This window comes from Camelina sativa, chromosome 1, assembly GCF_030686135.1.
Source record: "Camelina sativa cultivar CO46 ecotype springtype chromosome 1, ASM3068613v1".
In the NCBI taxonomy this organism is placed as follows: domain Eukaryota; kingdom Viridiplantae; phylum Streptophyta; class Magnoliopsida; order Brassicales; family Brassicaceae; genus Camelina; species Camelina sativa.
Window position 1 is genome coordinate 4858583 of NC_141880.1, and position 24264 is coordinate 4882846.

The following is a 24264-nucleotide window of genomic DNA, read 5'->3' on the forward strand; positions in this document are numbered from 1 at the left end:
GCCCGCCAAAAAATAAAGTCTAAATTTGCATAAATTGAAGCAAATGGAAAGCCATCGGGGACTAACGAAACTAGGGACAACTCCCAAACATCGAGCGAGCGAGGGCACTCAAAGAGAGCATGATTGATAGTTTCTGGTGCAGCCCCACACCGTTTGCAGAGTGTATCACACCGGATACCCCTATACGCAAGTCGTTCGAGCACTGGGAGGGTGCCCGACGCAATCTGCCAGAAAAAATGTTGGACCTTTGGGGGAACATCCAGCTTCCACACCTGGGCCCTGAGGGCCATACATGTTGGTCCGTATTCGACTTCCGTCATCAGTTCTCTGGCTAATCTATAACCTGATTTAACCGTATACTTCCCTGACTTGGTAAAATGCCATACTAACCGATCCCGTTGCTGGACCTTACTGACCGACATACGCCGAATAATCGGTATATCCCCCGGATCCAGAAACTCTTCTAGAGTAGGCAAGTGCCAATCCTTCGTGACAGGATTAATTAAGTGGTTCACCATCAAGCTCGGTAACCAGAGTCGTCCCCGACCATTGGCAGGACGTGGTCTAATATCCGGAATCCATGGATCTCTCCAAACCGAAATAGAACTACCCGAACCTACCGCCCATCGCGCTCCATATTCCACTAAATCTTTCGTTGAAAAAATACTCCTCCAGGCAAAGGAGGGATTAGAAGGTTTTTTGGCCATAAGCGGGTGTTTATTGCTAAAATATCGGCCTTTCAAAACCCTCGCCATTAATGACGTCGGGTGTTGAATTAAACGCCAATACTGTTTTGCTAACATAGCATCATTAAATTGTTCCAAGGCTCTGAAACCTAGACCCCCATCACACTTATCCTTACATAGTTTATCCCAAGCCACCCAATGTAAACCATGAGCCTTATCGTTGGATTTCCACCAAAAAGTGGAAATAGCACTCGTTAATTTAGATGTCAACTCTTGCGGCAATTTGTAGCAGGACATCACATGCGTGGGAAGTGCCAAAGCCACCGATTTAATCATAATCTCCTTACCACCTTTTGATAAAAGCTTTGCATTCCAACCATTGACACGATCATCCAATCGATCCTTGACATATCCAAAAACCTTATTTTTTGAACCCTGGAGGCTTTCAGGAATGCCCAAATAAGATCCCATACCTCCCTCTTTGGTAATACCAATAACTGACTTCAACTGATCCCTTATCTCAGTAGGAACCTTCTTGCCAAACATTATAGATGATTTCTCTAAATTAACCTCTTGTCCTGAGGCTTTGCCGTAATTCCTGATAATTTCCATGACCGTCTGACATTCTGTCGCCTCTGCTTTACAGAAGAAAAGACTGTCATCAGCAAACAACAAATGCGAAATGGTAGGACTATCCCGGGCGATTGTGATACCCGTTACCTTTTTCTCCCGTTCTGCCTTTTTGATATTCGCTATCAGAACCTCTGTACAGAGTATAAACAAGTACGGTGACAACGGGTCCCCCTGACGAAGACCCCGCTGTGGTTTAATAAAACCCCGGGGTTGACCATTAAGAAGAACTTGATACGACACCGAAGATACACACCACATGATCCAAGAGATCCAATTCCGATCAAACCCTAACTTAACCATGACTGCCTCTAAAAAAGCCCATTCTACACGGTCATAAGCCTTACTCATATCCGTTTTGAAAGCCAGAAATTCCGACTTGCACCTATTATTAGTATTTAACCCATGAAACATCTCCTGCGCAACCAATATATTATCCGTTATTAAACGACCCGAAACAAAAGCCGACTGAGTTTCGGAAACCAAAGATGGGAGAAACCGCTTAAGCCGAAAACACAGGATCTTAGAAATAATTTTATAGCTCACATTACAAAGACTTATCGGCCTAAACTCCGCCATCCGCTGCGGACGATCAACTTTAGGAATAAGACAAATATTCGTCTCATTTAAACACGGGTCAAAACGTCCTGAACGGAAAAACTCTCTGACTAGAGCCACTAAATCCCCTTTTAAGGAAGACCAGAATCGTTGAAAAAACAAGGCCGTCATACCATCAGGTCCTGGTGTCTTCTCCGGGTGCATAGCAAACAGAGCTTTCCGAACTTCGGCTTCAGAAATATCCCGAATTAGATCTCTATTCATAGTATCCGATATTAAAGGGGTAACCTCCTGTAACATCTCTGACACACCTTGAGCATCTGAATTCCTAAAAAGGTCCTCAAAATATTTTGTAGCAATATTCTCCATACCTGAAGCCGATTCATTCCATACATTATCTGTATCAAAAAGACCAATGATCCTATTTCTTACCCGACGCTGTTTAGTAGAAGCTTGGAAAAATTTTGTATTCTTATCCCCAACCCTTAACCAGAACTTCCTACTCTTTTGTTGCCAATATAACTCCTCATCCCGATATGCTTCTTTTAATTTCCTCTCTATACCTCGAATTTCCTCCTGAGAAATTGAATCATCCATTTTCGCCTCCTGTAACGCCGCCTTTAAGGACGAAATGAGTCTTGGGCCAGAAAAAATATTATTCTTTCTCCACCAAGAAATCGAATTCCTGCAATTCTTTATTTTATCCACAAAGCCCGTAGGCCGGAAATTTATAGTACGATTCCAACCTGACTCAACTGCCCCGGATAATCCATCCTTCCCCAACCAGCATTTGTCAAAACGGAATTGCCGATTCCGTTTTATATGTGTCTTCAGACAAGTTGCCAAAATTGGACAATGATCAGAACCAATCATATCCAAATAGTCTACCTTGGAATTCGGGAAAAAACCTTGCCAGTCCTCATTACCCAAAGCACGATCTAACCGGCACCGAACAACCTGGTTATTGCACCGATTACCCCTCCATGATAAATGCTCACCATAACAAGGAAACTCTAACATCCCACAATGTCGGATCATGGAATTAAAAGGCACAAAAGAAGAGGCTGGACGCAAAGCACCTCCCCTTTTCTCATGATTACCACTCAATTCATTGAAATCACCAATCATAAACCACGGATCAACACGGAAAGACCCGATATCCGATAATTTATCCCATACTTTTACTCGATTTTGGGGGACCGGATCCCCATAAATAAAAGACATATAAACTAATTGTTGGCCAAAGAAAGCTTGTACATCTATAATGCGATCACAATCATAAAGAACTGAGAGTTTTATTTCATCTTTGTAAAATAATGCTAAACCACCACTTGTCCCGCAGGGTTCAACAGTATACAAATTATTAAAACCAAACTTATTCTGAAACTTTTGCAAATAAGAAAAACATTTCTTAGTTTCTGATAAAAATAAAATGTCTGGTCGATGTTGCTTCCATAAATCACCCAAATACTTCTCTGTCAGATCAACCCCAATGCCCTGACAGTTCCAACTCAGGATCTTCACGTGTGCGCCGGTGGTTTCGGGAGAGCCACCGTCCCTTTCTTGACTTGACGACTACCATCCGCTGGTTTACCTCTCAAGGGAATATCTTGCCTCCCCTGACTCTTCTGTTTTTTTCCTGCACCTGCAGGTTTAGATAACGCCTTAGCCAATAACCGTTTCCCCGGAGAAGCCAAAGTCCTAACAACATTTTTAGCAACTATTCCTGAACCACTAACACCCTTTCTAACATTAGGCCTATTAAGTCTCACCCTATGTATTACCGGATCCACTAGCTTAACATCAGCCAAAGCGTTATTAACACGACCCAAAACCGAATCCGGCAAGACTAAAACAGGAGGTTTACCTTGTGAATCACCAGTCATATCCGACTGTGAATCCGTACCCTGCTCGGTGAGAGTGTCGTCCTCCTTACCCAACTCAGTATCAGGTATAACCGCATCATCACCTTCGGGATATTCTCCCTCCTCCAACAAGTCATCATTCTCCTCCATAAAGCCAGTCTCCTCTCCCTCCTTGACCAATCCGGTGAGAGTCTCTTCCGGAGCAACCGTAACAGCCTGAGAAGTGGAACCTCTCCCAACCGCATCCTCTTCCTCTTGGGATCTCTTTGCAACAGCATTCTGTTTCACCGCGCTCCCCTGTTTGACCTTATACAACGGTTTTGGCCACACAGGTCCCATACCCTTTCGATTCAGATTGAAGGAAGGAACCTGTCCCTCTAACTCACCACTTAGCATCTGCGAACCTCTCTGTCCACCAGAGCCACTAGACTCCACAGCTGTAAACTGTTTTTTCTGTCCCCACGTTGAACCTTGGAACCTTTCTTGATATCGGGAACCATAAGCACCCCCATCTCCGTGCATACCCTCGTGACCCTGGAAATCCAAAGCCCTCTTAACATGCTTCCTTGGTTTCTCCCAACCACCTTCACTTTTGAATCCCCCTTGCTTACCCTGAAGATGATGTTTCAGAACAAACCGTTTATCCACTTGCTGTTCCGCGACCTGCTCCCCCGCTCCCTTCTTCAATTCTGGGCACTCACGCACATCATGAGTTAGACGAGAACAATGCTCACAAAAACCTGTCAGCTTCTCATACTCAAGGGAGACAATAACCTCATCTCCAAACTCAAAGGGAACAACCATCTTGAAAAGGAGAGGATTAAAGCCATTAACAGTCACACAGAAACTTCCAGTCTCCTCATCAATCTCCTTGAGAATACCCACCTTCTTACCTATTGCTCTCAAAGTCGCTTCTTCCCAAAGATGCATGGGAATACCCGTTACCTTAACCCAAAAGTTGATTGCGGAGGGATAAGTAGATGATATGATAGGCTCCCATTTCACCAACGCGAGCATCCACCCATCAAAATGGTATGGACCGTTCATCAGCACCGCCTGCAGTTCCTCTTCAGCCTCAAAATTAAACTGAAATAAGCCCTGACCCAAGTCTGCTCCTACCACCTTGTCCTCCAGCTTCCAAATCTTCGGTAGATTAGCCACCAAAGACTCCATTTGCTGAACACTTGGATTCATCAAACGCCCAATAAGAGTCAGTGAGAATTGTTGTATTCTCTGAGCCAAAACCGAATTAGCGATCCTCACTGTCTCCGTACGGACCAACGGAGCTTTGCCTTTGTTGAGTGCTAACTGAGACATGATAGACCACCAACGACACAACCAAAACTCCTTGAGGTCTGAAAAACACGACACCGCAAGACACAATTCTCTCAGAAAATCAGACAAATCGCCCACTGAAGAAAGAATGATCCAGCAGTTATAAAACCACCCTATCAAACTGAGCTCGCGGATAAATACCACTTGAACAAAACACCCATTGTCAAGGGATAGACAAAATCTGTCCGAAATTGATATCTCAGAGAACATCACAAAACATTCCAGAATCACCAATACAAGATCGTAACGAGATACCCATCTGACAAACCAAGGAAAGAGAATTGATCTCATACCATAATTAACATACCAATGAATCCTCCCGATAGTATATTCAGGTGGAGCCTCAATCAACATGATATGAAAATCTCGACAATGTATAACAAGCAAAATCAATCGCCATGCAATCCGGAAGCAAATCCTATCGCACTCGCAATCAACCCGAATCGAATCAACCTCAATAAAACCAACCCGATACAAATCCTCAATCCACCCGTACCGTATCGAATCCTCAATCAGCCCGATAAGATTCGATCCAACTCGATCCCCACCATAGAGAAAGAGATCCCGTAAGTCCCGAGTGAACCCAGACCAAATCGAAGACAGATTTCCGATCCATCTCCGAGATCCAAACGTAACCAGAGCACACGAAAGACCAATCTTCCGCCTCTCAACAGCACTGAACCAAAGCATATCAAACCCTAGATCGAATCGCCATAACTTCTCTCTCTCTCTCTTTTTCTCGTTTCTCTCACACACAAAAAAAAAAAAAAAGTTGGGATCATTTTTTTTTTTGATAGAAGAGAAGCGACTCTAATCCTTTGGCCGCCGATAACGCAATTGTCTCGTCTCCAAGCTTGATCCATCGGGTTAGATTTCTCCTTCATATTCTTCGATGATCGTATTTGAATTTGTTATCTGTTTTTTTTTTTTTTTTGTTTGCAATTAAACGAGGAAGAAATCACTGTTTGATCTTTTCGAATCTCTGAAAAAATTACAGATTTGTGGATTTGATTGTTGATGAACTTTGTTCCAGATCCCTATTTCCCTCTGTTAATTTCTGTGCTTCTTTGCTCTCTCTCGATTGATATTTTCAGGTGGTGGGGTTATATAGGTAGCTCTCCATGTGTTTGTTGTTGTTGTTGTGAGTGACTCTCTCTTCTTAGCTGGCCGTTGTTTTTGGAGCTTTAATAGTGAAAACTTTAAGAGGTGGTGTAATCAGTGAGAGATCCTGTAAAGATGAAAATATCCTTAACTTGCATCTATGGCTTTGTCGATTGATGTTCTAATTCTCTTGCTACCTAAGGGTTTTTGAGTCCCTCCACCACCACCGGATCTGTGGAAATTTTAATTAAGTTAGTTAAAAGAGAGAGATATGGGTGAGACTCTCATCACAACCCTGTCTATGGAGAACTATCACCCGTCGACACTTCTTTCAATGGATTCTGGTGCTTTTACTCATGAAGAATCAGAGAGGGAGACTAACCGTTCCCTCATACTTACTGGACCTCCTGATATCAATCTTCCACTCTCATCTGAAGCAAGCCCATCTCTGCTTCTTTGGAATGAACACTGTGATATCTTAGAAGTTGGACTTGGCCCTCAGCTGTATGAGCCTGAGGCTGTTGTTCATGTGCCTAAGGTTGCCAAGAAGTATAACAAGCGTGTTGATAGTGCCTGGGGTGCTTGGCTTTTCTTCAGTTTCTACTTCAAACCTGTTTTGGATGACAAGTCCAAAAATAAGTTGACCAGGGACAGCAATGGCTTGTCTGGTTATGATAAATCTGATTTGCAGCTCGACTCTTTCTTGGTTCAGCATGATATGGAGAATATGTACATGTGGGTGTTTAAGGAAAAGCCTGAAAATGCACTTGGCAAGATGCAGCTGCGCAGTTACATGAACGGACACTCACGTGAGGGTGAGCGTCCTTTCCCTTTTAGTGTGGACAAAGGTTTTGTTCGCTCTCATAGGATGCAGAGGAAACATTACCGTGGTCTCTCTAACCCACAGTGCCTCCATGGAATCGAAGTTGTTCATTCACCCAATCTTTCTGTACTCAACGAAGATGAAAAGAAGAAGTGGACAGAACTCACAGGCCGGGATGTCAACTTTGCTATTCCAGCTGAAGCTAGTGATTATGGTTCATGGAGGAATCTCCCAACCACTGAATTTGAGGCTGAGCGTCCTCTTCCTCTGGCTAAAGCTAACGGGCACACCCACCTGAAAAAACTGAACGGTACCTGCCTGAACCTGTCAACACATTCCCCGGACCATGTAGTTGATACAGTGGAAGTTCGACCCGGATCTAGCAATAAGCGCAAAAGGGATTGTCTTGCTCTAGGAAACTGCGATGACTCGAGCTCAAGTGAGAAATCCCTGGACATGAAAATCCATGCAACGGAGCTGCCTTGGTCGAATGATTTCAGTGGGGTGATGAAGAATGTGTACGGTCCAGTCACAGCTGCGAAAACGATATATGAAGACGATAAGGGGTTCTTAATAGTTATGAGCCTGCCATTTGTTGATTCGGGAAGGGTGAAGGTGACATGGAGGAATACACCAACACATGGAATAGTGAAGATATCATGCGTAAGTACAGCATGTGAGCCATTCATCAAGAGACATGATAGAACATTTAAGCTAACAGATCCGACACCAGAGCATTGCCCACCAGGGGAGTTTGTCCGCGAAGTCTCCCTGCCGAACAGGATTCCAGATGACGCCAAGCTTGAAGCTTACCGGGATGAAACCGGAACAACGCTAGAGGTTTTAGTGCCAAAACACCGAATGGGACCCGAGGAGCATGAGGTTCGCGTCTGTCTCCGTCCGTTCGTGCTAGAGTGAGATTGTAGTGCATAACTTCCTAAAAGGATTTTATTGGTTCATGTATCATTGGATTATTCATATTTAATCATATTTACCCCATTTATTACTTTCTTTTAACCCTTTCGGTTCTTATTCATTCATCACTTAAAAAATTTTGTCCACCAATACCTTTGACGACTTATAAGAATTTAAGAAATTCTCAAATTCCACAACTCACAGTTAAATAATATATTAAAGTATCAAAAACTTGATAAGAGATTCAAACAATCTATTTATATGAGTTCTCTTGAAGATCAATTTCCCAATTGTCTTTTAGATCTATCGGTAAATTTTCAAAACTAAAAGCAAAAATCTTAAAACATCAAATTGATCAGAGCAGGCAGGTTCAGAGTACACAGAAAGATTAACTAGGTAACACCAACTAGAAAATTAAAAGTGAACAGAGTACAAACACGAAAAGCTTTAAAAAGCTTAATCAACTTCTTCAATCTTGGGGCCAGCACCGCCGCTACCACCAGCCGGAGCGTCTTCGTCCATTCCCCCAGCACCACCCATATCAGGCCCAGCGCCTTGGTACATCCTAGCAATGATTGGGTTGCAAAGAGACTCGAGCTCCTTCATCTTATCCTCGAACTCATCTGTCTCCGCCAGCTGATTACCATCCAACCACTCAATAGCTTGGTCGATCGCATCTTCAATCTTCTTCTTATCAGCTGCATCAAGCTTAGATGTGATCTTCTCGTCCTTGATCGTGTTCCTCATGTTGTATGCATAGTTCTCGAGAGCGTTCTTCGCATCAACCTTCTTCTTGTGTTCTTCATCCTCAGCCTTGTACTTCTCTGCTTCTTGTACCATCTTCTCGATCTCTTCTTTAGACAACCTTCCCTTGTCGTTTGTGATTGTGATCTTGTTCTTTTGACCAGTCGTCTTGTCCTCAGCCGACACATTCAGGATACCATTAGCGTCGATGTCGAAGCAGACTGTAATTTGGGGAACACCTCGTGGAGCAGGTGGTATACCGCTGAGCTCGAACTTTCCCAAAAGGTTGTTGTCCTTTGTCCTTGCTCTCTCCCCTTCGTAGACCTGGATCAGAACACCGGGCTGGTTGTCTGAATACGTAGAGAATACCTGCTCTTTCTTCGTCGGAATAGTTGTGTTCCTCGGAATCAGGACAGTCATAACCCCACCGGCGGTTTCCAAACCCAAGGACAGAGGAGTGACATCAAGAAGTAACAAGTCTTGGACCTTCTCATTCCCTTCCCCGCTCAAGATCGCAGCTTGAACAGCAGCTCCATAAGCAACAGCCTCATCCGGGTTAATGCTTTTACAGAGCTCTTTCCCATTGAAAAAGTCTTGCAAAAGCTGCTGCACTTTAGGGATTCTTGTAGAGCCACCAACAAGGACAACATCATGGACACTGCTCTTGTCCATCTTAGCATCTCTCAAACACTTCTCCACTGGCTCCATACACTTCCTGAACAAATCCATGTTGAGCTCCTCGAATCTAGCACGAGTGATGGTTGTGTAGAAGTCAATACCCTCGTAGAGCGAGTCGATTTCAATAGTCGTCTGAGCAGTAGAAGAAAGAGTTCTCTTGGCCCGCTCGCAAGCTGTCCTAAGCCTCCTCAAAGCCCTTGGGTTACCAGTGATATCCTTCTTGTTCTTCCTCTTAAACTCCTGAACAAAATGGTTAACCATCCTGTTGTCAAAGTCCTCACCACCGAGATGCGTGTCACCAGCCGTGGCCTTGACTTCAAAGATACCTTCCTCAATCGTAAGCAAAGAAACATCAAAAGTACCACCTCCCAAATCAAAGATCAAAACATTCTTCTCTCCAACACTCGACGCCTTTTTATCAAGACCGTAAGCAATCGCAGCAGCGGTTGGCTCGTTGATGATACGCATCACGTTGAGACCAGAGATAACACCAGCGTCTTTAGTCGCCTGACGCTGAGAGTCGTTGAAATAAGCAGGTACGGTAACAACAGCGTTCTTAACAGGAGAGCCAAGGAAAGCTTCAGCAATCTCCCGCATCTTAATGAGAACCATAGAGGAGATCTCCTCGGCAGAGAACTGTTTCTCCTCTCCCTTGTAGTTGACAGTGATCATAGGCTTCTCAGCTGGACCGGATTTAACCGTGAATGGCCAGTGCTTCAAATCCGATTGAACCGACGGATCACTGTATCTTCTCCCAATAAGACGTTTAGCATCTGCAAAAAAAAAAAAAAGCACAAACAAGTCAATAAAACATCCTAACTCCATAGATTCCATGGTCATGAGTTCCAAAACCTTCTATATTTAGATTAGACCTAACGAGCAAGCTAAATCAAAATCACTATGTACCGATCTATCTACACAAACTTGATAAATAATATGAAGATCAATCACATGCGGCAACAAGTTGAGAAAATAAAGCAGAGGAATCGAAGAATCTTACCGAAGACGGTGTTGGTAGGGTTCATGGCGACCTGATTCTTAGCGGCATCACCGATGAGACGCTCGGAGTCAGTGAAAGCAACGTAGGAAGGAGTGGTACGGTTTCCTTGATCGTTGGCGATGATTTCGACGCGGTCGTGTTGCCAAACACCGACGCAGGAGTAAGTGGTACCGAGATCGATACCGATAGCTGGACCTTCACCTTTACCCGCCATTATTAGAGATCAAACAAAAATAGAAAGTAAATTTGTGTGTGAGAGCTTTTTTGAGAAATTGTGAGTGTTTTGTTTCGTTCGTTCGATTATGGTGTGAGGAAGGAGAAGAGGGCAAGGACGAGGTGTTTATATATGAATGGAGGATGGGTCGGTAAAAGAGGTTTCGAGAATGTTCACGAGTGTAAATCTCAGCCGTCGGATCTTATTTTTTGCGTTTTTTAGTTTTTATTGTTTTTTTTTTTTTTTTTTTTTTGTCTATAGCTTCTCGCTCCTTCGAGAGTGGTCTTTCAAATATGTCCATTAACTCAAAAAAAGTAGTAACTCTCGTTTTAAGAAAGGAAAAAAGAAAAGTCAGGTGACCCAATATAACATTTTTTGCTTTTTTACATATTTCTAAAAAAGTTAATTAGTAATTCGCTCGAGTCACGTTAATTGGATATTTTTTTTTTGTCTAACCTTTTATATTAAAAAGCCCAACACCGACAAATACAAAAGTACAAATTTAGGTCTAACAAGCCATAAATTGCAATACATATGAAGATAAGTATTGAAAGGTAAAAAATATATATGTAGTAACATGGCAACTTCTGAGCAGATCTGTATTCCACACACGACATTGCCAGCGACTCACTCACTGCAGGCCGATTCTTCAAGCTTTTGCACAGATTTTCTATTGTAGCTACGTTCAATTTGTACTGATCACTTTTTGCTAAAAGTTTTCGGAAGTTATTGACTGAATTTAAATTTTGTTTACTGGAATTTAATCTCGATCAATCGAAACTGAAGTATTCTTCAGAGAACTATCTAACACGACAAGGACTCCAAATCTTCATACTCCACTTCTCTCAACCGCAACAACTTGAATCAACACTGCCAAAGAGAACCTTCACTCAATATAAATCATATATGGATGAGTGAGGATATTACCATCAATTGGACGAAGATTCAAGCACAGCACAACAAAGATCAGTCTAAAAACTTTCAGATTTCAACACTTCCTCGATATGAAAGCACTGAATTGAAGAATAAGCAAAAGGCTTTAAACAAACTAAATCAACAAAACGTCGGAACTAGATCCGGACAAAGCCGGAAAACCTAAAACAAAAAAACTAACCGACATACAGTCGAAAGATCTCCGATGTTAATCGAACAAACAAAAGATATAAAGCTTTGTCTCTCTCATTGTCTCTCTCAATGATCCGAGAGAATTAAGAGAGAGAAGTTTTTTGTATGCTGACGTAACTAATTTCACGTTAATTGGATATTTAAGGATAAAAAATAAACTTAAGTTATTTTCTATATTTGACCCAAGAAAAAGAAAGTTATTTTCTACCTAATTTTATAAAATATAATTTCACTGTCTTTACTGTGCAGATTTTATTTGTAATCAGGTAAGTATGACGCGGTAATCTTATTAGTAAAAATTACTAAACTTGGAAAAAGAATGGTCGTAGCAATTTACTGCATAGCATTAAATTCAATAAAGTGTATGATCATCCATGGGACATATTTATGGTAAGTGGAACGAGACAGATTACTAGTAATTTTTTTTAATTCAAAAGCTCAATTTGGTCGGTTCTGCTAGTGAAGTTGAGACAACCTAAAAGCATTATTTACTGTAAAATCAACGCCTTTCAATGTACAAAGAGCCTCTCACTCGGAGTTTGCTGTTTAGCAAGTTCATCAAACATGCGAAAGGGATAAAGGTGAAATGCAGATAAGAAGAATTGAATCTCCCGCAAAGAGGATAATGAAAAATGGGAAATGGATTAGGAACATTGTAACAACATATTCATCTCCTCAACAAGACTGTTATTATCTCTTTTCAGTTTGAAGCAGGTAATAATAATACTATAAACTAATAAAAAGCCTTACATCATCAATCCATTCTAAAGTTTCCATCACTCAGGTCGCTTCAAACTTGGGATCAGCAGCAACGTAGTGATAAGCTATTACCAATGCGAAGATGAAGATGCCAAGAAAATTGACAATAAACCCCAAGTCTTGATCATCGATCATCTGCCACCCCAACACCAAATGAAACAACAATACTTTATCAACCGATTCTTATCCCATCAACAAACAAACACAAGGATATATATAGCTCTTATCCCAATCTCCAACTAGAGTTATAACTAAAACTCAATTTTCAAAAAAAAAAAAAAAAAAAAAACAAAAAGAGGATGATCCCAGTGGGAATCGAACCCACGACCTTTAGATTCGGAGTCTAACGCGATATCCACTCCGCTATGGGATCACATTGGAGAAGAAGCTGAGAATTCAACCATCTAAAACCTAAAACGTGACACAATCCGACAAGAGATTTTGGCACCTTCTCACGTCGACAGAGACGGGATTCAAATGAAACATATCACACAGATGGCCGCCACAGAAACAAACTCTAAACACACAACACAACTAAGACAGAGACTGACCAGATCAAAACTCTCGAAACACACACAATTGTTGGATCAGATCTAACGAAGAAGAGATATGCGTAGAAATTTAAAAATTGAGCGAGACTTACCGTTTTATCAGGACGGAATCGGTGGGAAAGGTCGGACGAGATCTCCAGAGACACAAATGCGATTTACACAACAGAAGCAAAGTAATTTGGATCTCTCTGGGTTTCTCGATCGATGTCTGAGGGTTTTTTTATTTACAAGCTTGCTTTGGCCCAATACTGTACTTAATTACTTTCTAACGACGTCGTTTATACGTGGATCAAATTGGTATATGTTATTACTCTTGATTTTTTATCGTCCGTCCCCCTACGTAACTCTTTGGTTTTTCAGAGTTTTACTTTTAACTTCTAAGTTTTGACTAACAAGTGTAACTTCAACGGCCCTTCTCGTCTTCTCAGATCAAATAGCGGCAGCCAAAATGGACAAGAAATTAGATATTCTATTTTTAGATTACAAAGGCACCGGTTAGGCTCACAACTTTTCACATAACCATTTTAAATGCAAAACATTCGACACCCAAAAAGGCAAAAGCCTCTATCTCTAATTCTCTACACAACACAACCCCTAATTAGTTTTGTTCCTGACTGTACAAAAGCAGAGCTCCAAGAAAATTAAAATTTCTGAAGCTCCAGCCTCTGTTCATGTTTTGTTTTTACACACAGAGCATAAGAGAAGAAAAAAAAAAGCTTCAGTTTGTTAGCCCAAAAAATGATCAGACGCTCAGTGTCTGTAAGTTCCTTAAAATCGCGCCATTCCCACAGAAAAAGGAGAAAGCGGATGAATTATATCACATTCCTCTTGACCTGTTCAGCCAACTCTTTTACTATCAACACCTTTCTTCAGAACCTTCAGATCTCAACCAACACTTTGGGAAAGATTAGATACCAGACAGTGCTAGATAACCTAAGTGATGCCAGATAAACTCACAAAACTCTGTCACACATGGAACCATATCTGAATTCACTTCCAGATTCCCCTGCTACTTTGACCGACGAGTCCAGTATCTACAGATTGTTCTTTACTTTCAATAATTTCTCTTCTTTCACCGCAGGAAGTGGATAGTTAGGGTGGTGGAAAAGTAACTCACTTAGATTATCCAAAACCGAGGAACTTACAGAAGCCATATGTAAGAAACTGAAGACTAATCCGGGCCGCAAGTTCAGAGCTCGTTTGATAGCTGAAGTATACCACACATCTGCAGGTATGGATTCTCCAGCAGTTTCTCATTATTGCTCTGCACAAACAGGAATAGTTCAGTGCGGCTTCTTATCATAAATGCACAATACAAAGGACAAGTTCAAATTAATATTTGAGGCTCTACGACTCTATATATTGACTTATTACGAGAGAGTCACCTGTTGAGCCTTAAAGACAAGCTTCTGAAGCATGTTTTGGTACTTCTCTGGTTCCTCCGTCATCATCCTCTGAAAAATCCAAATTTTAACCGGTGAGCCAAAAATATATTTGGAAACGTATCTTTCTTACAAGGTATGTCTTTCCAAAATCAAAATGGTGAATGTGAGAAATCCTCTTGCCTTCAGAAGAAATGCCGAAGAGTAATATGCCACCCTTGAGTCAGTATCATCCAGGAGTTCCCTGCATAGAAAGACACAAGTTTGTAAATGCTATGAAACATGTTCCCAGATAAATTATTTGGGTTTGGAAGTATGGAATAGTCAATCAATTACCTAAAGAACTCCTCTCCGCCAACTTCTTGAAAAGCAATTGTATCAGCGGTGCATTTACCAATCAGAAGTAATAGCAGGGTGGCTCGAATATCAGAGGTTGCCCCTGGAATATTTCCTCTTCCTTTGCTTCCAACGGCGACGCCAAGTGCAATGTTGTCAGTTGCCGCACCTGCTAGTTGAATCAACGGCCAATAAAACAAAGCTGCTGGCACACGCGCAACCAGTTGCATAGGAACGATTGCCTGTCCACGAAGAAGCATCGCTGCCATTGAAGCCGTCTCGCACGTTGAAACAGAGACATTGTTGTACCGAGGCCTGGTGTCAGCTTCATCTATACTTTCTTTATAGCTGTTACGATGAGAAGTTTCAAATTTACTGTTTCTATCAGCAGAACTGGGGACTGCATCATCGTCAGTAGACAAAACTTTCAAGCACAATTGCGAGAAAAGAATGTCACACATCTGCTTGGAAATAACAAAGAGAAGACACAAAGTGAAATTAATGAGGTGAAAATTCCAATAAGAGAAATACACAGAGTTACCATCTTTGCCAGTTATTCGAAATATAGAGCAGCATTTACTACAAATAGCAGCAATTTTTCGAGTGGGTTTTGGTAGGAAATTTAACAAACAAAAGGACTCTAAGAAGATGTACCTTTAAGATATTAATGCGGTCAGTTTCATTTATTTGTGCCATCAAAGACAAAGCACTGCTCATTATGTCTATAACAGCATTTGCTTTCTCTAGACGTTTGTCTTTATGATCCTGAGTAGCAACTCCACCAGTTGATCGTTGAGTCTCATTCTCATCTAGTAAGAACTTGGAACGCATAAGAAGCCTCTCCAGAATGAATAAGAAACCCCATCTGATAACACTGTTCCTTGACTTTAAGAGTCCACATAGAAGATGAATGGAAACAGGTACATCAGAAGTAACCAGAGAGTCTGAGGTACCACAATGGGCAATCTTTTGTTGCAGATCTTTTATGCTCAGCCATATACTTCCACTGCTCTCTTCACTAATTTCCGCAATCAGAAGATCCCCCAACCAGATATATCCATTTTGACGGTATGTAGTCCTTTCTGAATGAAGAAGAGAGTGCAGAGTAGCCCAAGCTAGATTCACTGACATACTTAAATCATTTCTTAAATCTTGAATGCTTTCCATGAACTTGGAAGATTTGGTTATCTGTTTGAGATGCAGGAACTCTTTGTCCAAGTGAGTAAATGAACCTATTATCGTGTCGAACTTTTCTGTTATATTTGCCAAAAGCTGCAAGAATAAAAAAATTAAAGATTTAGAAAAGAGCTTTGACTGGCAAACAATTCAATATAAGAGTCTTTGCCAGATCCTCAGAAGACCATTTTGCAACATGTTCTACAAGAACAAACCTACCTGGTTTAGTCGTTCGCTGTTGTTGAACCCAGACAATGCTGCAGCAATCGATCTTCGCAGGATTTCCCCTATGCCTTCAACACCGAGCTTAACAGAAATGTAAAAAGCTTCAGGAGCATCAGCTAGAGCAAGCCGAACAGCCAAAGGTTGAATCTCATCGTCAGTGTACTCAGAAAGACCAGCAGCTGAACATGCCTCATTTATTTGATGCAGGACATAGTCAAATAAAACCGAGTAGAGATTTCTTCTTTCTTCCCTAGTGGTTGCCAAAGAGTACTGTACCAATAAAATGAATCCTTTAATACACTAAAAAATTATTAGGTCTCAAAGTGTCTCAAAGGAAATCCTTTAATACATTTTTGCAGTACCTCCAAGAAAATGTACTCCACACCACCAATCAGATCGACCTGGTCTATAAGAAAATTCGAGGCACTTGAAATTGCTAAGGTAGATCCCTCTGGTTCTGGAGATCGATAAAACATATTCGTCATGATACAAATAAGCTTGGAATGAACAACCTCTGACCAAGAATTCCTTTTGCTAGTTCCCAGAAGAGCTTTGATAACCTGATTAATGGAAAGTAGCTGGCTCATTAGCAAGTACAAGTTAGCAAGAAAACCAATTCAATAGTAGCATGCAGGAGGAAAAAGGACGGATCCAAATGAGAGTAGGAAGGGAATGAAAGAAGGAATAATCCACATAGCAGAGGGCGATGATAATATTCAGCCTCATAAGACTAACATACCCTTATGTCCAGACCATTTAGCTGGTGTCTCCGTATTCTGCCTCTATCACAGATAAAATAGAGTAAGCAGCTGAGAGCAGAAGCCCAAACGCATTCTTCTTTTTCCTCAACCTACGAAAACAATTTTGAAGGTATAGATCCCAAACAAGTCTAGTTTAGACGTCAAGCAAAAAAACAAGAAGAGGGTAAGACACCTGAACTAGGAGAAGAAGTATTTCAAATAAGATTTTCAATATCCAAGACTCAAAGTTCTCAATAGCTGACGAAGTGCTTGACATCTTCGGCAAGTCTTTCGTTCTTGTCCCTTGCAGCAGTAGCCTATTTTCATTGTCGATATATGTTTCTTGGGCGTATTCTTCTTCAATGGTTGTCGCGCTATCACTTACTATTGGCTCTAATAATTGTGCATGAACACCTAAATTAAGAATTAAATCAAATACACGAATCCTACAAGCTGCTTTTGTAGAGCATAGCATTTCCTGAAATAAATTTGCATCCATGGCTAGATAAATTAGTAAGCTGTTTAAATATCACAATAATATATCTGAGTGTCAAAAGTCACAACCTCAAGCATGGACAGAGTAAGAGGAGCAGCAATTCTAGCGTCCAATACATACCTACAAAAACAAGTTTCGAAAAATGGTTGTACGATAAGCTAATCAACGGTAATTAAAGGAAGGAAAGGATGGTTATAAGTCTTATTGAGACAACAGCGTTCGGTTGGCAGCAAATTAACATGCTACATAAGATAACATTTTTTTTAATAAAAGAGCTTACATGTCGATAACAAGCTTAATTAGGACGCTCACAGCCACATCCATCGACGGCTTTCCAGTCTTGCTAGTTAATTGGGGTGATACAGTCATTTGATTTGAAGGGGTGGATGATGCCTCAGAACAAACAGCGGCGATCACCTCACCTACCTCGGCTGTATTTAGGCGCAGTGGTTGTTGTTCACTGAAAAATCATGCAGGGAACGAGATTGATTTGTGTGATAAAGGTGAAAGCTAAAATTTTGCATAAAGATGATCCAGTGCATAGAATCCCCTTTCATTCGCAAAAGATACAGTTATTTACACAAATAAGGTGATTAAACATCCACATACAAAATAGTAAAAGAGTCACTCTGAAACCACTCATAAGTTACAGTGAAATAAGATATATGGATCGTAGAGAGTTTCTTCTTTTTGTTTTTTTGTATGAATAGAGAGTTTATTCAATTGCAGCTATTTGTCAATACGCTTACCAGATGTGATCCTTAGAGAAGCTAGCAGGCATTATGGTAAATGTTCAAAAGGCAATCGTTACGTGCTACTAAGCAAAAACGTATTAACATTAAAGCTATTAGGATATACACAGCCAAAATACCTGTAATGACGATACTGAAAAAGCGGTCTGGCGCGTGGACGAAATGTGTTTACAGTGGAATCATCCCTGCATATCATGCAAATCATCAATCTAAGAACTCGCATTAACTTTCATTATACTTGAATATCATAATCTTCCCAAAACACCACTTTCCTTAGGTACAATCATTAAATGCAGTCCCTGTATCTATTCTAAATAGCAGCATTATGTGAAACAATCCAGAAATTACATTCTTCAAATGGTGAAAGTCTCTAACAAGACAGAAGGGATCATAATGGAGTTTTCGTTCTCAATAGAATGCTAGTTTTCAAAACATAAAAGAAGAAGATGTTATATTCATCAACTCACCCAGTGCCATTTTATAAATGCTCTCTTAAAAAAAATGAAATCCACAATTTTGCTTCTACTGCGTTATCACAATTAACGGATAGCATCTGATCTAGAGGAAAGAATTATAACACTTATTCGAAATCTAGGATTCCAGTTCTTGGCGGCTAGAAGAGCCATGATAAAGCTCGCAAGGGATACCAGGCAAGTATAATCCTAAGCCAACACTCTGCAAATTACTTCAGAAAACCACGGTAGAATACATACCATATCTGCTGAGGGCCAGCTCTAGTGCGTTTGGAAGCTGTTATTGCTCTTAAGTGAGAGCGAGCTGAGGCTGAGTTTGTTATCATCGTAACAGAAGCTGGCTGCAGCAGTTGTTCTAAGTAAGGCATCTCTGTGGTACCAAAATATTTCCAGTGTTGGCCTTTCATTTTAGCTTCCATATCTCCTACAAGTAAGCCGGCAGCACCAACTTCCAGAAGATTACAATTGTTCATGTCTTGAAGATTAACAGGGCGTTCGCTAACCATACAGAGAAAATGATCACCGATAGTCAAGTGCTATTAAAGAATCAAAGATGTGTTTGAACATTTGTAAGAATCGAAATCATGTACAATGTACCTTTCAGAAGAAGCTGATGATAACTGGAGCTCCCCAACCCAACGCCAATTCAGCAAGTCTGATGATATGTATTCAGTGTCTTCCATAGCATTAATTTCTTGTATATTTGACAAGTTTGAAACTGACAGATTTGCAGCATCTTTTTTCTGTGGAGATTCTGCGGCATTTGCAGGACTTAATTGGGAGTTGAATGATTTGCTCAACAAAGAGGATAGAGATGGCAGTAACTGTCTTGACGCAAGAGTAGCTCCTGCAAATGCTGCTGGTTGAAAGGATCGCCTTGGGATATGTAAAGCCACAAGGGAACGCACATAATGCAATGACTTCACCAGAGCTGCAGAAGCAAAACTGGACACTGGTAAAGGAGAAGCACCCGCTGGTGCTGATAATACAGGCAAGGATTTTTGCTTCAAGCTAGCATCGCACTCAGAAATTAGGTTCACACAAAATTTATCGACCTGCATTAGTGTCTCTTCACCAGGCTTATATCTGTAGTGTTGTAAAACCTAGGGATCATTATTATGTAAAATACAATCCATGGAAAACATTGGAATACCCTGCATACATATTACAGACAGACCACATAATATAGCAAAAATTTGCACACTTATTCTCTAGGTTAAAACATTTATTATGACCCCTTTCATATACAACTGATCTACCAAATAATTCACCAAACATAGTGTTCTCCATAAACATAGCGCAAAGTATTCTTATATTGAGAAGGGCGAGCTTAGGGACATTGACAAGTGAAGAGATGCTCGTTCAAAGAAACAAATGAAAATAACCAAGTTTCATCTTTGGACTAGAAAAAATTACCTTAAGAGATACCGTTTCAGTAGTGCTACACACCTCGTAACCACAGCTGGGCTGCAGAAATTTGATATGGAAATTAGCAACAACAAATAGTTAAATACCATGCTACTTGAGAAATATCTAGATTATAGCAATCTGGATCCTAGCTAAATCAGATTCCATTCAACAATAGGTCCAGGTAGACATAACTCCTCAAGTACTTTAATAGTCAACCTGGGCTGATAATATATCTATGCAGGGACTTTTCCGACTTGGCTCGCTTACTTGTAAGAGTCCTTCCCACACACTTCTAAGACATCTGTTCAGATAGCCATTTATTCTACAAGCGTCTTTAAGTAATCTTCATAGTTAAACCAACAAGAGACTTACAAAACTACATTTTCTGTCCATATAGAATTCTAGAAAGCTATCATCATACTTCATTTTCCTTTGGGATCAAGCTACAATGACTATACCCACAGAGAAATACATCTGCCTTTATGACATCCAATATTTGGTCAAAATCTCCCATTCCGCAATTAAAGCCCCAGTTTCCGCATCATGAGGGAGCAAAATAATGAGCTCATTTCCTTTCACTCAAAATTTTCTATGAGTTCAGGCTTCCAGATTTGAAGACATTTATTTCACTGAATTCTTAAGCTCGATCCTTATAATATAGTTTCAATATCAGACTAGCGAGTATTACCAAAATACCGAACATACATGTCGCCTATCCAAACTATGATTCAAAAGAGTAAAAGTTTCACAGGATGATGAAAACATATGAAGTACGAATCAGTTACCTGCGATCTCTCTCTGCTACAGTGTGCTCTAACAGCATGTTGTAGGCCAGGTCAGTCGTGGCAGAAGCTGATAGATAATCCTGTAATCACCAAGTAATTGTGTGAGGTCATGCAATTTCCTAAAGACGCAGATCAAATATTTCCAATCAACTACCAAGGTCCTATCAAGCCAAGAAAATAGAGCATGAAAACAGGCTTCTCCATTGCATATCTCTCTACCCAAATCTTCCATTTACACTTAGACCTCAAATGCAATGGCTACTGAACAAGAGGAGTAATGTGTGATATATAGCACAAGGTCTTCACAAAAATAAAACATGGTAACTAGTAGTACTGATACCACAATAAGATTGAACAATCCCAGCTCTAAAAAACAATTACGACGCCAACACTACTCAAAGGAAGCGCAAATGTAGACATTGCTATCTTCTTACTATCTCTTTACGCCGCACAGAACTCCTATATCAATGGATAACAAAAAAAAAAGCCCTAGATACTCAATTCCTCTCTTTACACAATCAAAGAAGAGGATCGAATTACCTCCAAAATTAAGCGCAAAAATGGAAAATACCTAGACGAGGGATAATCCCATTTCACAGCAAAGGAAAAATAAAGCAAGCAAAACGAAGGTAGGGTGGTACACACCCGGAGATTCCTGAGAGCTTCAGACGGAGCCATGGAAGGGATCGCGCCATGGTGAGAGTTAGCCGGAGGAGGGGAGGATGAGAGACAGTCCGCCACGGCTCGGCGCAGCGGCTCAGGCGGCTTCTTGGAGGAAGAAGATCTAAGGCGCGAGGCAGAGCCGGCAACGCCCAGCTGCAGCAACCGGGAGCTTCCGGGGCTTTGACCGGGGCTAAAAGTGGAAGACATGAATCAAATCTCGCCGGAGTTGCGCCACTCTTGCTGCGAGGAGTAAAGACTTTTTTCTTTTCTTTTCTTTTCGATTTGGTTCTGTTGCTGGCTAACGTCGTGTGCTTCACATCACAGAGATGAGCTGTCAAAGCTTCTCCGTTTTGAATCCATGGTGGAATCTAATGACGGAGACATGGTTTTTGCAATCTGGTCCCCCATATTTTAATAATTCCTATATTCAGCAGCATACCTTTATTTAGTGCTATATTGGTCCGAAAATCCAGATGTGATCTGCGTTTTCACATGTGGGGAAGTATTAATGATGGCTTTGGCATTGGTGTGGTGTCCAATTACTGTTAGAAGAAAATACTTTGGCATTGTGATTGTGATATTTTACGGTCGAGTTCATACATTTTACGTACTATTATGCTAAAGATGTCTTTGGATGATAAAGTTTAGTCTTTAATTGTTAGAAACTCGTAAAGATGTCTCACAGCACTTCACTTAAAATGCCTAAACAAACTAAAAATTTGCAAATGTTTGAATCTCTCTTGATAAGGTCGCGAAACAATACTATAAAAGAAGTGGGCCCATAAACCGAAAGAGAAAAAAAAGATAATGGGCCCAATAAGCAGTCCCATAACCCACGTGAGTTGCTGACTGTGTCGATTCGTTCTTCACGCTCACGGCTCACGGTTTGCTCCTTCCCTAATGGCCCGAATAAAATGAAATATATATTTGTTTAATTACATTTTCCTTTTTTTTTTTTGCTTTCTCTTTCATATAACAAATCTGTACATTGTTGTTGTTGACTGACCTAAAAAAAAAAAAAACTAATCTGTATCTATCTGTTGCTTTGATCCTTAATAGAGAGAGCGAGAGACTCACCTCAAACCCTAGATCTAACCCCAGCCGTCAGATCAAATAGATCGGGCAATCGCTTCTAGACCGTTGGAATCTTTTAGGAGGAAGGCAGCAATGGTAGAGGTAGAATCGTATTTGTGGGTATCCAGAAGAGGCGTGAGGATTATCTCCAAGTTGGGTGTTTTCTCATCTTGATGGCCAACAACAAATCCAATTTCCTCTAGATAGAATATATTTTTTTTTTCCCCTTTTTTTTTCTCGGTCATGTGTGATTTGGTCGCGCGTACGGGTCGACTCCAGCAGCGTTACGAGCATGGCTCTCGTCTCGTAGCCGGGTAACCGCTTTTTCTTAATCCAAACCTTTGTTCCTCTTTTTCCTCCTGTTTGCGTTTTGTATCGTCTCTATGGAGCTCGTGCTTAGCTATGCATAATGTGATTGTTGGTGGCTAAGATTGTGATTTTGAGGTGGTATTATGACTGGTTTCATTTTCTAGAATTTGTTAAATCAAGAATTCACGTGTCACCTTTGTATCCTTGTTTGAATCTCTATTGAAGGTTTTTTTGTCTCAGAATCATGATTTGAGGATTTTTGTAGTGATTGACATGCTTTTAGCCTTTGTTTTGGTTGTAATGGTCAATTTCTTGGTTGATGAAATGCTTCGACTGACCATGACTTTAGCCTTTTTAGTTGTCTTTGATTTTTTTGATTAACAAGTTCAATCTGGGGCGTTTTTTTCTATAGGTGTATTCCGTTTAGGTACATAAACTCTGAGGAAGATGGTAATTCTGAATCTGGGAAAGTGATTCAAGTGTTGATGATCAGCTCATCTAGTGGGCCGGGTCTTTTGTTTCCCAAGGTATAATTGAATTGCTGTATCTTCTTGCTTTCCCTTTTGTTTGGAAACGAAGTAACGTATCTCCGGTTCATGTAGGGAGGATGGGAGAATGATGAAACGGTCAGGGAGGCTGCAGTTAGGGAAGCAGTGGAAGAAGCAGGTGTCCGTGGGACTTTAATGGTAAACCACCTTCCGCAAAACTGTCTCTAGTGTATCTATCCCTTTGCTTAATGTTTAGGATGCTGGTGCTGAATGAGGAATACTTGGGAACTTTGCAGGATTTTTTGGGAGATTATGAGTTTAAGAGCAAAACACACCAAGATGAGTTTAGCCCAGAAGGCTTATGTAAAGCAGCAATGTACGCCTTGCATGTGAAGGAAGAGCTAGAGATGTGGCCGGAACAAAAGACGAGAACACGGACTTGGCTGACAATTGAAGAAGCGGTAGAGAGTTGCAGGCACGCATGGATGAAGGACGCCTTGGTGGATGGATTCTGTAAATGGCATAAGGAGAAGATGGAAAAAGGAGAGATCACAGATGAAGATTTTAAGTAAGTGTGCATAATTCTGTTTTGTTTTTCATTCCTTTTCGATTTTGTTTTTACCTTTTTTTAAGTCATATGCACTGGAGAATCTGTGACTGCGAAACATAAGAGTTTCAAAGTTTCTAAAGTTCAATTATTCCCCTGTTTCTCACAGCTGTCTTCATCATTTTGCAATAATTTTGAGAAAAGAAATTGACAGCTCTTGACAATCTCGTTTTATCAAAATCAGGTTTAAGAAATTGTTTGCTGTGGCTGTCGAATATATTATTTGCCTGTACTTGTATACTATAAAGCTGGGGCTCTAGCATGATTTAGTTGTCTTGTAATTATTAGTTTTGGTTTAAGTATCTCATACTGAAATAGAGATGGATATGAAAGAACTCAAGAAGATATGGTAAAGTAATAAAGT

General features: G+C 40.7%; 6 protein-coding genes and 1 non-coding gene across 8 annotated transcripts; 2 read left to right on the plus strand and 5 right to left on the minus strand.

The window, feature by feature from the left end:
• Window positions 1–3150: 3150 nt before the first annotated feature.
• On the minus strand, window positions 3151–4604 carry LOC147949545 (uncharacterized). Its single transcript, XM_087497177.1, has 2 exons — window positions 3742–4604; window positions 3151–3519 (listed from the first exon to the last, which is right to left on the minus strand). The coding sequence occupies exons 1-2, from the start codon at window positions 4541–4543 to the stop codon at window positions 3395–3397; spliced, it is 927 nt and encodes a 308-aa protein (XP_087353303.1). The 5' UTR covers window positions 4544–4604; the 3' UTR covers window positions 3151–3394.
• Window positions 4605–5562: 958 nt separating this feature from the next.
• LOC104776752 (uncharacterized) lies at window positions 5563–8006 on the plus strand. The gene is made up of 2 exons (XM_010500874.3): window positions 5563–5940; window positions 6169–8006. Exon 2 carries the CDS (start codon window positions 6447–6449, stop codon window positions 7914–7916), a length of 1470 nt encoding a protein of 489 aa, XP_010499176.1. The 5' UTR covers window positions 5563–5940; window positions 6169–6446; the 3' UTR covers window positions 7917–8006.
• Window positions 8007–8237: 231 nt separating this feature from the next.
• Window positions 8238–10851, minus strand: LOC104776762 (heat shock 70 kDa protein 4). The gene is made up of 2 exons (XM_010500882.2): window positions 10336–10851; window positions 8238–10108 (listed from the first exon to the last, which is right to left on the minus strand). Exons 1-2 carry the CDS (start codon window positions 10547–10549, stop codon window positions 8370–8372), a joined length of 1953 nt encoding a protein of 650 aa, XP_010499184.2. The 5' UTR covers window positions 10550–10851; the 3' UTR covers window positions 8238–8369.
• Window positions 10852–12297: 1446 nt separating this feature from the next.
• LOC104776773 (dolichyl-diphosphooligosaccharide--protein glycosyltransferase subunit 4A) lies at window positions 12298–12568 on the minus strand. Its single transcript, XM_010500894.2, has one exon. It carries the CDS (start codon window positions 12566–12568, stop codon window positions 12455–12457), a length of 114 nt encoding a protein of 37 aa, XP_010499196.1. The 3' UTR covers window positions 12298–12454.
• A 165-nt stretch (window positions 12569–12733) lies between these two features.
• Window positions 12734–12806, minus strand: TRNAR-CCG (transfer RNA arginine (anticodon CCG)). The gene has a single exon. It is a non-coding gene; the product is annotated as a tRNA-Arg (tRNA).
• A 627-nt stretch (window positions 12807–13433) lies between these two features.
• Window positions 13434–21918, minus strand: LOC104776779 (uncharacterized). 2 transcript variants are annotated; one of them, XM_087497221.1, is made up of 17 exons: window positions 21405–21918; window positions 20760–20839; window positions 19981–20031; window positions 19162–19650; window positions 18805–19062; window positions 18211–18276; window positions 17620–17799; window positions 17408–17459; window positions 17037–17321; window positions 16843–16953; window positions 16466–16663; window positions 16098–16373; window positions 15357–15974; window positions 14703–15163; window positions 14550–14610; window positions 14370–14438; window positions 13434–14248 (listed from the first exon to the last, which is right to left on the minus strand). In XM_087497221.1, the coding sequence occupies exons 1-17, from the start codon at window positions 21627–21629 to the stop codon at window positions 14174–14176; spliced, it is 3555 nt and encodes a 1184-aa protein (XP_087353347.1). In that variant the 5' UTR covers window positions 21630–21918; the 3' UTR covers window positions 13434–14173. The 2 variants fall into 2 exon arrangements, with proteins under 2 accessions (XP_087353347.1, XP_087353372.1); XM_087497246.1 differs by having other exon boundaries at window positions 19981–20275; window positions 21405–21744.
• Window positions 21919–22321: 403 nt separating this feature from the next.
• Window positions 22322–24008, plus strand: LOC104776801 (nudix hydrolase 16, mitochondrial). The gene is made up of 4 exons (XM_010500928.2): window positions 22322–22810; window positions 23218–23332; window positions 23408–23491; window positions 23590–24008. The coding sequence occupies exons 1-4, from the start codon at window positions 22740–22742 to the stop codon at window positions 23863–23865; spliced, it is 546 nt and encodes a 181-aa protein (XP_010499230.1). The 5' UTR covers window positions 22322–22739; the 3' UTR covers window positions 23866–24008.
• Window positions 24009–24264: the final 256 nt, after the last annotated feature.

Excerpts from the sequence above, each read along its gene's own strand:
- LOC147949545 (XM_087497177.1), bottom strand. The coding sequence starts at position 4,543 with ATGGTTGTTCCCTTTGAGTTTGGAGATGAGGTTATTGTCTCCCTTGAG. Across the intron at positions 3,520-3,741 it reads TATGACTGGTGATTCACAAG|GTGCAGGAAAAAAACAGAAG; the intron begins GTAAACCTCCTG and ends CTAAACCTGCAG.
- LOC104776752 (XM_010500874.3), top strand. The coding sequence starts at position 6,447 with ATGGGTGAGACTCTCATCACAACCCTGTCTATGGAGAACTATCACCCG.
- LOC104776762 (XM_010500882.2), bottom strand. The coding sequence starts at position 10,549 with ATGGCGGGTAAAGGTGAAGGTCCAGCTATCGGTATCGATCTCGGTACC. Across the intron at positions 10,109-10,335 it reads CCCTACCAACACCGTCTTCG|ATGCTAAACGTCTTATTGGG; the intron begins GTAAGATTCTTC and ends TTTTTTTTGCAG.
- LOC104776773 (XM_010500894.2), bottom strand. The coding sequence starts at position 12,568 with ATGATCGATGATCAAGACTTGGGGTTTATTGTCAATTTTCTTGGCATC.
- LOC104776779 (XM_087497221.1), bottom strand. The coding sequence starts at position 21,629 with ATGTCTTCCACTTTTAGCCCCGGTCAAAGCCCCGGAAGCTCCCGGTTG. Across the intron at positions 16,374-16,465 it reads TGGAGTACATTTTCTTGGAG|TACTCTTTGGCAACCACTAG; the intron begins GTACTGCAAAAA and ends TTATTGGTACAG. Across the intron at positions 14,439-14,549 it reads CTTCGGCATTTCTTCTGAAG|AGGATGATGACGGAGGAACC; the intron begins GCAAGAGGATTT and ends TGGATTTTTCAG.
- LOC104776801 (XM_010500928.2), top strand. The coding sequence starts at position 22,740 with ATGTGTGATTTGGTCGCGCGTACGGGTCGACTCCAGCAGCGTTACGAG. Across the intron at positions 22,811-23,217 it reads GGCTCTCGTCTCGTAGCCGG|GTGTATTCCGTTTAGGTACA; the intron begins GTAACCGCTTTT and ends TTTTTTCTATAG. Across the intron at positions 23,492-23,589 it reads GTGTCCGTGGGACTTTAATG|GATTTTTTGGGAGATTATGA; the intron begins GTAAACCACCTT and ends GGAACTTTGCAG.